Here is a 14,887-nt window from a genome sequence, read left to right as displayed (position 1 = left end):
TAATAAATAAATTAAATAAATAAACTTCTAAAAAATAAAAGAAAGTTAGGGGTGTACATAATTAACCTGATTTTAAGTATAGGATTTTGAGATGTAGCACATAAATTAAAGATCTGTAGAAACAAGAGACCACATAGAAACACAGCATACTTTCTCTTCTTTTTCTGCTCTTATAGGAGCCTGATTCTCCTTTCAGATTAGATAGATGCCAAGGGGAGCAGGGGGAGAATATGGTATCGAAGCCGGCATGTAAACACCCAATCACCTTAAATAATCAGAATTTCCCAACCAACCCAAAACTGACCAGTGGGAGCCAAACCACTGGTACATGTTCAGCCCACTTGTGGCAGCCACGCTTTCCTTATTCGCTCTTTCTCTGCTCCCACGTGAAAAGGCAAACTAGCAGATTTATTATTAAAGCAACACTAAATGTTTGTGGTTTCTTAAAGCTGACTTCAGGATCACACTCTAAAACTGAGATCATCTGAATGAGTGAGAATGGAACTGTCACCAGCTGCTTACTCTGTCCTGGGGGAGGACCTCAGAGAGAAGAGCCCAGACACAGGCATGAAGCCCACCGGATGGACAGCTGCCTTCAGCAAATATACATCAGAGCTGCTCAGGGTGTGAAGGGCAGCTGGGAGAATTCTGTGTAAGAATGACTGGTTTATATCGTCAGCACTTAGAAACAATTCAGAAAAGGCATTTTTTTAGCTGTAGAACTATTTACCAGATCCTATTTTTACTGCTTATATAGGTTAAAGAAGAGACTCTAGCAAAAAAAATACATCCAAGACATAAAGGAAAAAAGTTAACCACGTCCATAAATGCATCACTAAAGGCTTTTATAAGAATGTAATCTCTCCCTGTAGTGCTTCTGTAAGACCCTGGACAAGTCATTTAACCAGAAGCGACGGTGGGGAAAGGCCAACAGGATGGTGAAGGTGGGCACAGTAGCGAGTTGGTTTTAACCAACAGGAATCTTCACTGTTACAGATCAAAGACAAGGATTCAACACTTTGTGCTTATTCTGGGTGATCTAAACCATTCCCTGCCCGTTTTTTCCCCTTTTTTTTTCATCACTGGCATTTCTTTTTTTGCGAGTTTTCTCACACAATGGAGGTGGTTTTCCCTGTGTTTGGTAAGAAGAGTCACATCAGACTCCAGCCCAGGAGGAGGGAGGGCTGGAGGAAAGGAGGCAGGAGGCCAGGGGTAGATGGAATGTGGAAAGCTTCACAAAGCAGCAGCAGGAACAGGGACAGCCACTGGCTCCAGTTTCCCCAGGACCCTGGGAAAATAAGCCATGACTCACCTCCTTTTCAAGCTTCCCAGCCAAGAGTTTAAAGTAGATAAGAAGCTCCTTCTGTCCTACCTTTGTTATTCATTTATTTTAAAGGAAGGCGCACTTTAAGACAACAAATTCTTTTTTTAGGTATTGTGTTGAGTCTTTTATAGACCAGAGCATACCTATCATTTCAGGCCCTGCTTCCTGAGCACTATGGGGGTCTTAAAACGCTCAGCTGGTGTCATGGCACAGATACTTCCTTGTCACAAACTGTGAAAATAAAGACCTCAAAGTTTTATTATTATTATTTATTTTTATTTTTTTTGGCTGTGTTGGGGCTTCGTTGCTGTGCACGGGCTTTTCTAGTTGCGGTGAGCAGGGACTACTCTTCGTCGAAGTGCACGGACTTCTCATTGTCGTGGCTTCTCTTGTTGTGGAGCACGGGCTCTAGGCACGCAGGCTTCAGTAGTTGTGGCATGCAGGCTCAGTAGTTGTGGCTTGTGGGCTCTAGAGCACAGGCTCAGCAGTTGTGGCGCACGGGCTCAGTTGTTCCACGGCATGTGGGATCTTCCCAGGCCAGGGATCGAACCCATGTCCCCTGCATTGGCAGGCTGACTCCTAACCACTGCGCCACCAGGGAAGCCCAGGCCTCAAAGTTTTAAGGATTAGTTAAGTACCTCCAGCCACGGAAGGAAGGAGGCAGTGTATGTTGAGCTAAATTGGGCAAAGTCCAAATCCTGGGTTCTGCCACTGCCTTTGCTTTCAACCAGCCTCAGTCCCACTTCTACACACTAATGAGGTGAGTGACATAATCTCCAAAGGTTTTAATTAAGCTCTACTTGAAGCTTCCATTTTCACAACCTCAAAGTGAACTCTATATTTGAGAAAAGACCATCTATGGCTCATGAAACGGGCAACAGGCTGACAAGAATGGTGCTCAAGGGGGCCCATTTCCATCCAGGGAAACATTTGGGCCAAAGACATCATTGGGTGTAGAGTGACAAGACCACTTCTTAGAAATCTCCTGCCACTGGGGTTTCTTTTTCTTTTCTTTTTTTTTTCTGTTTTAATCTTCCTTAAAGCTATAGGGCCCGGGCTTTCCGCAGCCCTGTCAGCTGACAGGAGACTGTGCTCTCCCTGGGTGCTACACACCCTTTATTACTGACACACCCTTTATTACCCACATCCCCCAGGCCTTCTCCTTCTTTCTAGCCCACTTTTTTTTTTTTTTTTTTTTTTTTGCGGTACGCGGGCCTCTCACCGTTGTGGCCTCTCCCGCTGCAGCGGAGCACAGGCTCCGGACGCGCAGGCCCAGCGGCCATGGCTCACGGGCCCAGCCGCTCCGTGGCATGTGGGATCTTCCCGGACCGGGGCATGAACCCGTGTCCCCTGCATCGGCAGGCGGACTCTCAACCACTGCGCCACCAGGGAAGCCCTCTAGCCCACTTTTCACCTCAGCAACCTAAGAAAAAAACGTAGAGGATACGACCAACTGTGGGCATCTTATTTTCAGACTCGATGGGGGGGACAAGTCACTTTGTATTGAACCCTGTCCCAGGTTCTTTGTACTTCTTCTAATTCAATCCCACAAAAACCCACTGAAGTAGGTATTCCTACCACCAAGATAAGGAGGCTGATAAGACTTGGAGAGGTTGGGTAACTTGCTCAAGGTCACACAGCTCGCAAGCAGCACATACAATACTTGAACCCAGGCTTACATTATACCACAAAGACTGTACTGGGTTATTTAAAGAAGTCTTATTGAGATATAATTTACATACCATACAAATCACCCATTTGAGTGTACAATTTGATGGCTTTTAGTATATTCATAGATATGTGCAACCACCACCATGGTCAATTTTAGACCATTTTCATCACCTCAAAAAGAACCCTTGGGCTTCCCTGGTGGCACAGTGGTTAAGAATCCGCCTGTCAATGCAGGGGACACGGGTTCGAGCCCTGGTCCGGGAAGTTCCCACATGCTGCGGAGCAACTAAGCCTGTGAGCCACAACTACTGAAGCCCGCGTGCTGCAACTACTGAAGCCCGTGGGCCTAGAGCCAGTGCTCTGCAACAAGAGAAGCCACCACGATGAGAAGCCCACGCACAGCAATGAAGGGCAGCCCCCTGCTCGCCACAGCTAGAGAAAGCCCACACGCAGCAACGAAGACCCAACACAGCTGAAAATAAATAAAATAAATAAATTAAACACCCCCCAAAAAATAAACCCCAGACCTATTATTAGTTATCCCCTTCCTAGCTCTCCGTTCCCCTCTGCTCCCAGGCCTAGGCAACCATTAATTTACTTTCTGTCTCTACAGCTTTCCCTATTCTGGACTTTCATAGAAAATGGACCATGTAATACATATGGTCTTTTGTGACTGGCTTCCTTCACTTCGTGTTATGTTTCCAGGGAAAATCTGTAGTCTAAACTCCAGGGCACACTGCCTCAGGGAAGGGACCATGGAGTGTGGACAGCATACCATGGAAGAAGTGCATGGTGAAATCTACTGCTTTGAGCAGCAGCAGAGATTACAGGAGGATAGCTGTTTTCAGATAAGACAGCTGTTTTCAAGGACCCTTGGATCACGTTTCTGGGCTGCTCCTGAAGGTACCCTTGGGGCAAATGGGTAGCAGATGCAAGTGGACGGACTTCAGTCTGACCTAAGAAAGAACTCACAAGGGCCCCAACTAGGTCCACAAAGGAATGGGCTGGGTGACCCTCTGTGAAGGATGCCACAGGAGGAATGCCTCCCACACTGGGTGGGAGGCTGGCCTACGATGGCCAGTGACCTGGCCGAGACGAAATTCTTCGGTTCTGCGAAATTCACACTGGTAGAAGAAACGGTTAACAAATGAAAAGTCTGCTCAGACTTAGTTTAATGAGACTAGTCCTCTCTGAGTACAGTTTTGTTCACTGAATTCATCCCGCGGCTGTGTACTCAGCTGGGCTAGAAATGAACACCAGCAAAATATTTGTTCTTCTCATTCCCCCGTGGTTTCTGTGAGGCTTCAACAATTGATGGCTCTTTGAACATCAAAGGAATTCATCCACTGAAGGTCCAGATCAGGCCCACTCTGGTAGGTTCTTATTTATCACTCAGTCTTAGGATCAGGGTACTTGGCTCCACCTTTGCAGATATCAATTAATTTTTTAAAAAATATTTATTTATTAGTTATTTTGGTTGCGCCGGATCTTAGTTGCGGCACGTGGGATCCTCGTTGCGGCATGCGGGATTCTTAGTTGTGGCATGCAGACTTCTTAGTTGCAGTATGCGGGATCTTTTAGTTGCGGCATGCATGCGGGATCTAGTTCCCTGACCAGGGATGGAACCCGGGCCCCCTGCATTGGAGTGTGGAGTCTTACCCACTGGACCGCCAGGGAAGTCCAGATATCAACTAATTTTTTAAAACATCCTCTAGTTGACTTGATAATTCCTCCAAGCCAGGAATTTTACAATACAACACAATCAGTTTAATATGTGAACTCAATCCAGTCCGCAAAGAGCATTTTTCTTTTTCTAATGTGTCATTCTATTATACCAAATTATATCTGCCCCTTTTCTACGGAAAAGGCTCTTTTTCTGTAGACTGTCTTACCTAAGTCCAGCTACTTATGCAAATACCTGCCCCACAAATGGCCAAACACTGAAAAGGTATAGAGTTCAACAGTATTGTTTGATTAAGCAATACCAACTTGATATTAATGACCTTCCATTCGATTATTTCAGGTCAACAGAGACTGCCTCCTATATACTGCTCTGGTCAAGGAGAGAATTAGGGCAGGGCAGATTCTCATTTTTGACAGGATCATCTCTGGATAATCCTGAAACCTATTTTGGGAATAACAGATGTGGTTCTAAAAGGATTGCTCCTCAAGTTCTCCCCAAAGCCCAGTTTGTGAGGCTCAAACTAGATGGCGCATATGCAACCTCAACCCCTCCATCTTCTAGAATCCTCACCTGCATCAAACACCAGCCCCTTACGAGAGCCCCACAAGCCTCAGCTGAAGGAACAACTGATGACATGTAACACAGCTTGTGTTCTTTCCCTAACTGGTTGCCTGAGTTCTAACCTATGTTTTAAATTTGTTTTCAGACAGAGATTTTGTTTGGTCACATGAAAATGCCTTAAATAGGCAATGCTATAATTAGCTCTAGCTGAAGTCTCATCTCCTAAAGTTGCTACTGTTGTCATCATCTTTTTTCTGTCTTTAATAAACTCTTCCCTTCTTTAGTCCCAGGACAGGCTTCTTGCTCACATGCTCTTTACAAAGAAAATTTCTCTGGCTGGCTGCCATCGGTTTCTCTGCCCACTGCCATTTTTAAAAAAAAATATTTATTTATTTTTGGCTGCGTTGGGTCTTCGTTTCTGTGCGAGGGCTTTCTCTAGTTGCGGCGAGCGGGGGCCACTCTTCATCGCGGTGCGCGGGCCTCTCACTGTCGCGGCCTCTCTTGCTGCGGAGCACGGGCTCCAGACGCGCAGGCTCAGTAGTTGTGGGTCACGGGCCCAGTTGCTCCCGGCATGTGGGATCTTCCCAGACCAGGGCTTGAACCCGTGTCCCCTGCATTGGCAGGTGGATTCTCAACCACTGCGCCACCAGGGAAGCCTGCCCACTGCCATTTTAAGTAAATTTTTCTCGACTGTCCCAATTTCTTCTGAAACAAAGGCAGATGCCAAAAATCGCTGGTCTTTTCTAAAGAAAACTTGACCCAGTGGTGGTTAGCTAGTGGGAGGCTTTGTGTAGTCACAAGGCCTTGGTTCGCCCATCACCCACTGAAAAGCCCTCACAGCTGATTCCTGTGCAAACCCTAGCACCTCAGACTGGTCCTGTGGGTTATCTGAAGCAGCTACCGAAGTTTGATGTTGTGTTTTTCAATGCCTATTCCCATGGCAGATAACCCATTTTGAACTGGAGGGCCCCCAAATTCTCTTTTGCCTTTGCTACTTCTGCAAAACTGCAGCACTACTTTTTCTGCATGTGGCTAATTCTGATACTACTGCAACAGGAAGTGGTATGGGTTCGTGAGGCAGGGTGTCTTCCTGTTGCCCAGCTATTCACAAAAAGGCAGGTTCTCTCTCTAATACTTAAACCATTCGCCACAGACTAGCCTGTGCTCCGCCACAGGTAATAAACAAATAAAATGGGTCATTCCCAATCTCTCAAGGCTGTATAATTTCACATTCATAAGCTGAGAGTAGACGTAGTCCATACTAAAGCCATACAACGAAAGGATGAAAAAGAATTGTCTCAGATGGTAGAACTTCGTCACAGAGTTAAAGATTTTAGAGCCAATGTGACCCTGACGGGCTAGGCTCCCTTTGGTTAATCTAAAAGGTTTCCTTTCAATACTGGAGAGAAAAATGATCACCTTCTCCTTATTTGCCCTTAGAAATTTACGCCAAAAAAAATGGATTAGGATCAATATCAGATGTGCCATGAACTGAAAACACACTGTGACTCCAGATGAGGCACAAAGCATGGTATAAACACTGAATACACTCCCCTAGCCAAGAGCCCTCGATGCTCCTGGTGGCATATGCCAGGTGGGTAGGTTCATAAAAGCAGAAAGGCTCTCCTAGGCCCACACCTCCCCAAGCCCATAAGACACAGACCCTCTGAGTTCAGCCATCCTATCTTTCCAAGTGATTTATTCATCAGTTATGGGTTGGAAAATATCCAGCTCACAACACTATTTTGTGTAAAACTCACTTGAAAAGACTTAAAAAAAAAACTTGTCTCTAAGCCTGTTGGACTTAACCCAATGATTCTACCTTGCACAGTGTTAACCTTGGTCTTCCTAGGTTTATCCTAACTAGGTTAAATAGCTTGGGTGTTGATCCAAGATATTCTGGACATGAGTTAAAAATTTTATGTATACCTACCCAACAAACTAATTGGTTTAACTCACTGGCGTTTTAACAAAAATTTTTTTCACACTTAGCTATGAGATTCTGTAATTGCGGTATGTACAAATGGACCAAAGGAACTAACTTAGAAGAGAAACAATTTACTTAAAATACTCAGTAGTCTTCCTCCAGGCTATACATCAGGCTAAGCCACAATAAATAAAATACTGGAAAAGGGCAGCTACAGCTACAAAGTCAGATAGGAAAACATACCATGAGAGACAGAAGCGGAAGAACCAGCCTCTGCTCGAGGTTTTTATACAGAAAGGACAACACATCTGTGTCCCCTCTTCCCCCTTGGCCAGGTGCCCACTCTAGGACAAGGGGAAAAAATCCCCTCCTAGGTGGGCCACACTTTCACTTTTACGAAGAATTTTCCCCTAGATTCTTTCATGCTAATCTGCAACCCTGTAAGAGATCACGATCCCATTTTCTGGACAGGCATGTCAAATTGGGGATGAATCTAACCCATGAGAACTGTCAGTTCTCACCACCCACATGTCACGATCTGCCTGAAACCTCAGTTCCCATTTTTTCCAACTCCCACATGCTTCTGAGAGGAACGAGATCAGGGCCCACCACTGGCATGGAAACGAGAGGGGAGGGAGGGGTGCTCCTGGAGGAGGATGGATGAAACCATTAACGATGGGTAGAGGGGAGCATCAAAGCTTAGTCCTGAGGTCAGAAGGTGACATAAGCCGGACTCTTGAGACTTGGCCTTCTACTCTGGGGAAAGCCCCAGCAAAAAGGGGCTTTTCTACCATCAGAGTGCCCAGAAGGTGCCCACCTGTACCCAGGGAGAGCCTTTCCCCCTGGCCCAAGCGCCCACAGAGGCCAAGAAGGAGCTCTACTCCCCACAGGGCATAAATGGGGTGTCCGTCTGTCACTCAGGAGGTCCCAGCCAGTCCGAGAGGCCGTCCACCAAGCCTGCCAAGCTCCAAGGTACTGCCAAAGAAGCCGGTCGTGCAGACCAGACCTGTCACCTGGACCTCCCGGAGGTGCGGGGGCACGAAGGGGTCCCCTCCCCGCCCATGCGGACGGTGCGTGTTGCCTACCTGGAGCTCGCCCTCTGTGCGGTGCAGTCCCAGGCGCCCAAGTCCCACGGCCAGGTCGTTGACACACAGGCCGCCGTCGCGGTTGACGTCGAGAGTCTGGAAAAGGCTCCAAAGGCGCAGCCGGTGGTCCGGGCCCCCGCAGACGGCGCCGCCGCAAGGGTCAACGGACGCCGGCGATGAGGTGGACGACGAGGCGGCGGCGGCGGCGTCCGGCGGCGGGGAAGCCACGCAGCGGCACAACACACTGCTCACCATCGGGCGCGAGGCGGGGGTGACGGGCCGGCGGGGAGAGCGCGTTAGACACGCCGGTGACCTCAGTCCACTAGCGCGGGCTCCGAGGTGCCGGCAAGCTGGCGGGATGGGCAGCTTCCGGGAGCCCCGCCCCGCCGCGCGCAGCCTGGATGGCCATACCCCCAGGCACGACGCCGACCAGTCACAGACCCGGAGGGCCACCCGGAGGGGCGGAACCTCCCACCGAGGACTGCCCACGCAGGCCTTGACTACCCGAATCAATGGAGAGGGCGGGGCGATCCCCGCTCAGCGTGGGGCAATTCAAACTGAGGGAGGCGGGGATTGGCTGAGCCGGGCAGGAGAGAGGAAATCACGGTGCGATAGGCATAAGTCATGTGATTGGCAGGCGGAAGGCCCCGCGTCCTATTTCCATTGAGAAACGCTGTTTAGACGGCGAAATCGTAAGGATGGGAGGGGCCGTCGTGTAAGGAGAGATCGCAGTCTCCTGTGGGAAGTAGGATTTGCGTGAGGAACAATTGTGAGCTGCGGTTGCAAGGCAGAGTTTGCGCCATTGGGTGGAACTGAAAATTAACTGGCTAACGGCTCAAGACCGAAAGCACTAGGAATCCTCAGGAAGCCGGGTTTTGGTAATCTAACTCCCTAAAACCACCAATAAAATAGCTGAATTTAACGGCGTAAAAGTCGTAATACTGATGATTGAACGACAGGACAACTTTCCAATGGAAGTGAGCAAAGGCTAGGTTGGGTGGAGCGCTCTGTAGCGACAGACACACCTTTAGACCAATGATCAGGCCAATTCCAGTAAGTAGGCATGCTCTTTAGCTGAGCGACAGATCGAAAGAACTAGTGATCGACGTGATATCTGAGCCGCGACCAACCGGGAGGGCGGGTCCCCCTGGAGAAGGGCTGCGAGGCGGGAAGAGGGGAAGTGGGCGGATCTCCGCACATCCCGGCGGAAGAGGCAGATTCAGGAAGCCATTACGCAGCTGGCTGGCAGCAGCTGGGCCGGTCGGGGCTGGGCCCTACGCACTTTGCGTAGCAAGGGGGGTTACCAAAGGCCTGGTACTTGGCCTTGGACAAGGCCGGCCTATCCCCTGTAGGGGGGGGTGGGTGAGGAGAAAGGCTGAGGAAGGCGAGAAGGGGAATTGGGGCAGTTAGGGGATTATAGTTTGTTTAAAAAGCAAGGTGGGGAGAGGCCATGGCCGTCCCAGCCAAGAAAAGGAAAATGAACTTTTCTGAGCGAGAGGTGGAGATCATCGTGGAGGAGTTGGAACTGAAGAAGCACCTGCTGGTGAACCACTTCAACGCTGGGGTCCCTCTGGCTGCCAAGAGCGCGGCATGGCATGGCATCCTGAGAAGGGTCAATGCCGTGGCCACCTGCCGCAGGGAGCTGCCTGAGGTCAAGAAGAAGTGGTCTGACCTCAAGACGGAGGTCCGTCGCAAGGTTGCCCAGGTCCGGGCGGCTGTGGAGGGTGGCGAGGCCCCAGGGCCCACTGAGGAAGACGGAGCTGGTGGGCCTGGGACAGGTGGTGGCAGTGGCGCTGGTGGCCCAGCTGTAGCCCCCGTACTGCTCACCCCCATGCAACAGCGCATCTGCAACCTGCTGGGTGAGGCCACCATCATCAGCCTGCCCAGTACCACAGAGATCCACCCCGTGGCCCTTGGACCCACGGCTACTGCAGCCGCAGCCACGGTCACCCTGACACAGAGTGAGTGACCTCTCCCACCCAGTCTGGCGTGCCTAAATGGGAAGGGCCAGCAAGAGCTGGGGCAGCCCAGGGAAGGTTGGCTGCCAAGGGTCAAAGGTCAGATGGGAGTCTTGGAAGACCATGAGGCCTTCCAAGAGATCCCCAGACAGAAGTGATCCTGTTCTCTCTGGGACTTCCTCAGCACGCAGTCTGGACTTCTGACGGGCTGGCTTGCTCTCCACTGTTTTGCCACCATTCATGTCCATGACTGAACTGTGTGGTCCTTGAAGACAGAGACCATGTTTATATCTCCACAGGACTTAACACAGGGCCTAGCACCTAGTAGGCAGTCAGGACATATTTGTTGAATAAATAGGTAGGTGGACATCGATTCTGGACAAAGACATTCCGGTTTTCAGTGTGGTGAACGTTCATCAGGCACAGCTGAGGAACCTCATGGTTCCAGGTGTTAATCTACCTTTCTGTTCACTCATCAACCATTAGGGCAATTCTGTGCCAAACCCTGGGCTCGGCACTGGGATTACCAAGGTGTCTAAGAGATAGGCCGGTTATATTCTAGTAGGACAGATAAGACGAATATATGAATAACTGTACTGTCAGTTGGGAGAACCTAAGGACTCAGAAGAGAAAGGGGGCTTCCTGGTGGGGTTGGGGGCACACAGTGGATGTTGGCATTAAAGGGTGGAGAAGACTGACCTTTCCCACATGCTTGGAGGCCCAAACAGCCCAGCTAGAATGGCTTCAAAGGTTCTCGCCTATGAATGACAATGAAACTGGTTGGTTGGACTTTTTAGTTAGATAAAGGTTTGCACCAATGACTGTTAAGTGCTCTTTGTGATAGGCTGGGAACTGTTTCGATCCGTGATTCTCAGTGGGGCTTGGGGGAATTGGGTGTGTGTGTGTGACTGCCATAACCCCACAGTGTCATATTTCTCAAGGATATGGAGGTGGGAAAGGGGATCAAACACTGGTCTAAATCAGTTGCTATTCTGGAAGAGGGAGGACCTTTAGGTATTCCATTGACCAAGGTGGTCAAGGAGACAGGGAGGCATTTATTGGGCACTTTAGCTAGTGCCTTCCCACTCCCACCTCCTTTTCTGCTTAGCTGTAAAAGACATGGAAGTCAAGAAAACACTGAAGAAGGCCGGACCAGTGGGGCACTTCGGGGAGCATGTGGCTCTGCCTTTATTAGCCAGAAGCAGCTCAGTGGGGTGATTATGAACACATTGGACTCTGGTATTGGGGGAGACCTGCATTTCTTCCTGGACCTGATGAATCAGCTGACCTTAGGCAAGTCATTCCATGTTTCTGAGTCTACCTCCTCTCTGAAAATGAACGTGACAGTATCTACCTCTTGGTGTCATTATGGGGATTCATGGAGCTCATGAGTGCAAAGGGTTAGCACGTAGTAGGCGCTCTGCATTTTTTGCTAGTCTTACTATTAGCATCTTTGCTTTTGCCAGATCTGGGGCTGGCCCTTTGGTTATTAAGTAGATTAAGATTCTAAACCCCTTCGATTCTAGATTTATACATGAAAGGCTATAAAGCCAGGGGAGGGCTTAATGGCCTCCTCCCCACCCCGCATGGCTAGCCTCACTCTTTCTAGAAGGTGACCTGCCACTGCCTTTGCTCTTTCTTCCCCACAGTCCCCGCAGAGACCGCCTATCACACGCTGGAGGAGGGAGTGGTGGAGTACTGCACGGCCGAGGCCCCCCCACCCCTGCCAGCGGAGGCCCCCGTGGAGATGATGGCCCAGCATGCCGACACCGCAGTCAAGCCACAGGCGCTCAAGAGCCGCATAGCCCTCAACTCAGCCAAGCTGATCCAGGAGCAGCGGGTCACCAACCTGCACGTGAAGGAGATTGCCCAGCACCTGGAGCAGCAGAATGACTTGCTACAGATGATCCGTCGCTCCCAGGAGGTGCAGGCCTGTGCCCAAGAGCGCCAGGCTCAGGCCATGGAGGGCACCCAGGCGGCCCTGAGCGTCCTCATCCAGGTCCTCCGGCCCATGATCAAAGATTTCCGCCGCTACCTGCAGAGCAACATGCCCAACCCCACCACTGCCTCTGACCCTGGACAGGTGGCCCAGAATGGGCAGCCGGACAGCATCATCCAATGAGGGCAGGGGTCGAGCCAGCCTTCCGCTGTGAATGGATGACACCACATGGTCTTGTAAGTGGGTTGTGTGGTTGGCCTCAGTCTAGGCCTGGCCGTGTGGACGGCTCCCAGTTTGACAGACATTTAGGGGTCCACGGTTTCCGAGAAATGAAGCAGACTGGGAAGAAGAATTTGTTGGGTTCCTGTGACCCAAACTCTCTTCCCCCTACCCCTTGAGCTGTCCTGCTAAGAACCTGAAGATTGGATAGGTGGGGGTCAGGTGCTGGTGATGGGACCCATATTGTCATGAGCCAGGGCTTGTGACATGACCCAGACTTGGACTAGGACAACTGTCGGCCCTCACTGGGGACCATCTCACAGCTTGGGGGTCTGTGCGGAAATACCCGCCCCCCACCCAGGTGCCATCCTTTGGAGTAAGATAACATCAGTGGTGCTGGCAGTAGCACAAAAACATCTTCTTCCTCCCCTTGGGAGGCAGAGTGACAGCTGGGCCTGAGGAGGAAACCCCACCCTTTTCTCCTTCTCACTGTGCCTCAGTTCTCAGGGGACTCTAGTTAGTGCCGTGCTGTCCCCCCACCCCACTGCACCCGGGCACAGCAGGGGCCCTGTTAGTGCCCTGGGCTGCCCCTGCTGTACACCCAGGCTGCAGCCCGTCGGGCTCAGGAATTCTGTGTGTGGTGGGGACAGCTTGGTCGCCATCTGGTCTTCCACTGCGTCCCCGCGCAGCCCTCTGGTGGTTTGTCCCAACAGCTTTTGACTCAGGTCGAGTATCAGGCTTTGGGTGCTGTAAATTTTACTTATTGCCCCACTGCAGTGGGTCTGAGGTGACCTGTTGGCTCCTTCCAGAAGGCTTGCTGCAAGCCGGTTGTATTTATTCTGTTCACGAACCCCTCTGGGAAGCCTTCCGAGGGCAGCTCTGGCCACGCCCTTCCTCCTTTCCTCTCTACTGACTGTGCATTTCCAAAACTCAGTGCAGAAAACAGCCTGCTCAGCATCGCACCCTGGACTCCCTTCTCACAGTATTCAGCACCTTGTGTTCTTGTGAGACTCCCACTGACTGGTGAGGTGACTCTGAAGGCCTGATTGGCCCTGAATGTATGCAGTGGGAGAATTGAAACTGACCTAAGAAGTGGGACCTTGGACTTCTGTGCTCGGGGAAGAGCAGACCGACCTCGGAGTGCCGAAGGAGGTGGTGTTCGCTGTTCTGTCTTCATGCGCTTCCTCCCCATGTGTAAGGACTTTACCCAGATGGCATTTGTCTGTTTCATTTTCAGAATCGCCATCAATTACCGAGACCCTTGCATCTTTCCCGATCATTTCCCAAGTTTGCCATTTTGCTGTCGAGGCCTTGGCCACACGTGACCGATGGTTAAAACTCAAGGCTCCAGGGCTTCCCTGGTGGCGCAGTGGTTGAGAGTCTGCCTGCGATGCAGGGGACACGGGTTCGTGCCCCGGTCCGGGAGGATCCCACATGCCGCGGAGCGGCTGGGCCCGTGAGCCATGGCCGCTGAGCCTGCGCGTCCGGAGCCTGTGCTCCGCGACGGGAGAGGCCGCAGCGGTGAGAGGCCCGCGTACCGCAAAAAAAATAAATAAATAAACTCAAGGCTCCAGATCTCAGCTAAACAACAAAGGTGCTGCCCTTCTGGGCACGTTAAGAATCGCTCAGCTCCACTGTTGCAATTACGGGAAGATGCCCCCAAAGATGGTTGGGAGGTGACTGCTTTACCACCATCCTCTCTGCGGGGTACATGTGCAGTGCCAGCTACAGAGCAGTGGAGAGGAATCAGGCCAGTGAGGGAGTTGGGTTGCAGAAGGAAAGGTCTTCTCAGTGTGGCTGGAAAGCAGCAGCCCCTGGCAGCCTGGGTGCCCTCCCTCCGTGGAGCCTGATGGCCCCATCAGGGTAGCTTCAGGGACTTCCTGAGGGTTTGCAGCTTGGTTTCGTTTTTCTCTGGGGTTGGCAATCTGAGCCAGTATTGTGTCTGTTCCAACTGGATATAAAGAGGAAGCTTGGATCACTTCAACTGACTGGTTCTTTCCAGATCATAATTTTAAATTAAAGAAATATCACCTTTTTTGATATACATGTCTGTGTCTTCATTGGTTATATATAGAAGAGATAGGGGCTGGCAGAGCAGAGGCTCACAGGTCAAATCCGGCCCGCCCACCTGTCTTTGTAAATAAAGTTTTATTGGAACACAGCCATACCCCTTCTTCTGCTTAATGTCTGGCTGTTTTTCTGCTACAATAGCAGAGTTAAGTAGTTGTGACAGAGCATCTGGCCCACAAGCCAAAAGTATTTACTCTCTGGTCCTTTCCACAAAAGGCTGCCTATCCCTGGTTTAGGGCAGTGTCTCAAACTCTGGATGAGAATTAGATGGGGTGTTTTTAATATAACCAATCCCTGGCCTCATCTAAAACCTAGAAGAGACTCCTGGAGGGAGAGCTCTAAGAATATGCATGGTAAACAAGTTCTCTGGGTGATTCTGATATTTTCTGAAGGTTAAGAACTTTGGCTCAGAGACTGGAAGACAAACTCAGATGGAATCAGGATAATGC

The 14,887-nt window shown here is 50.4% G+C and overlaps 2 protein-coding genes across 4 annotated transcripts in view; one reads left to right on the top strand and one right to left on the bottom strand.

Moving 5' to 3' along the window:
* SLC25A25 (solute carrier family 25 member 25) overlaps window positions 1-8,739 on the bottom strand; it is a 33,135-nt gene extending 24,396 nt beyond the window's left edge. Inside the window, exon 1 of one of the 3 annotated variants that reach the window (XM_033427114.2) lies at window positions 8,253-8,739. In XM_033427114.2, the coding sequence (XP_033283005.1) occupies window positions 8,253-8,507 (255 nt within the window). In that variant the 5' untranslated portion in view covers window positions 8,508-8,739. The remainder of the gene's footprint in view (window positions 1-8,252) is intronic. The other 2 variants (XM_012532784.3, XM_004269168.3) reach the window with 2 other exon arrangements.
* Window positions 8,740-8,864: 125 nt separating this feature from the next.
* NAIF1 (nuclear apoptosis inducing factor 1) lies at window positions 8,865-14,412 on the top strand. Its single transcript, XM_004269173.3, has 2 exons — window positions 8,865-10,213; window positions 11,860-14,412. The coding sequence occupies exons 1-2, from the start codon at window positions 9,703-9,705 to the stop codon at window positions 12,330-12,332; spliced, it is 984 nt and encodes a 327-aa protein (XP_004269221.1). The 5' UTR covers window positions 8,865-9,702; the 3' UTR covers window positions 12,333-14,412.
* The last annotated feature ends 475 nt before the right edge of the window (window positions 14,413-14,887 follow it).

This window comes from Orcinus orca, chromosome 6 (assembly GCF_937001465.1).
Source record: "Orcinus orca chromosome 6, mOrcOrc1.1, whole genome shotgun sequence".
In the NCBI taxonomy this organism is placed as follows: domain Eukaryota; kingdom Metazoa; phylum Chordata; class Mammalia; order Artiodactyla; family Delphinidae; genus Orcinus; species Orcinus orca.
Note: the sequence above shows the minus strand (reverse complement) of the source record. Positions and strands in the feature narration are given on the sequence as shown.

Coding starts and splice junctions, on each gene's coding strand:
- NAIF1 (XM_004269173.3), top strand. CDS start 9,703: ATGGCCGTCCCAGCCAAGAAAAGGAAAATGAACTTTTCTGAGCGAGAG. Junction 10,214..11,859: donor CACGGTCACCCTGACACAGA/GTGAGTGACCTC, acceptor TCTTCCCCACAG/TCCCCGCAGAGACCGCCTAT.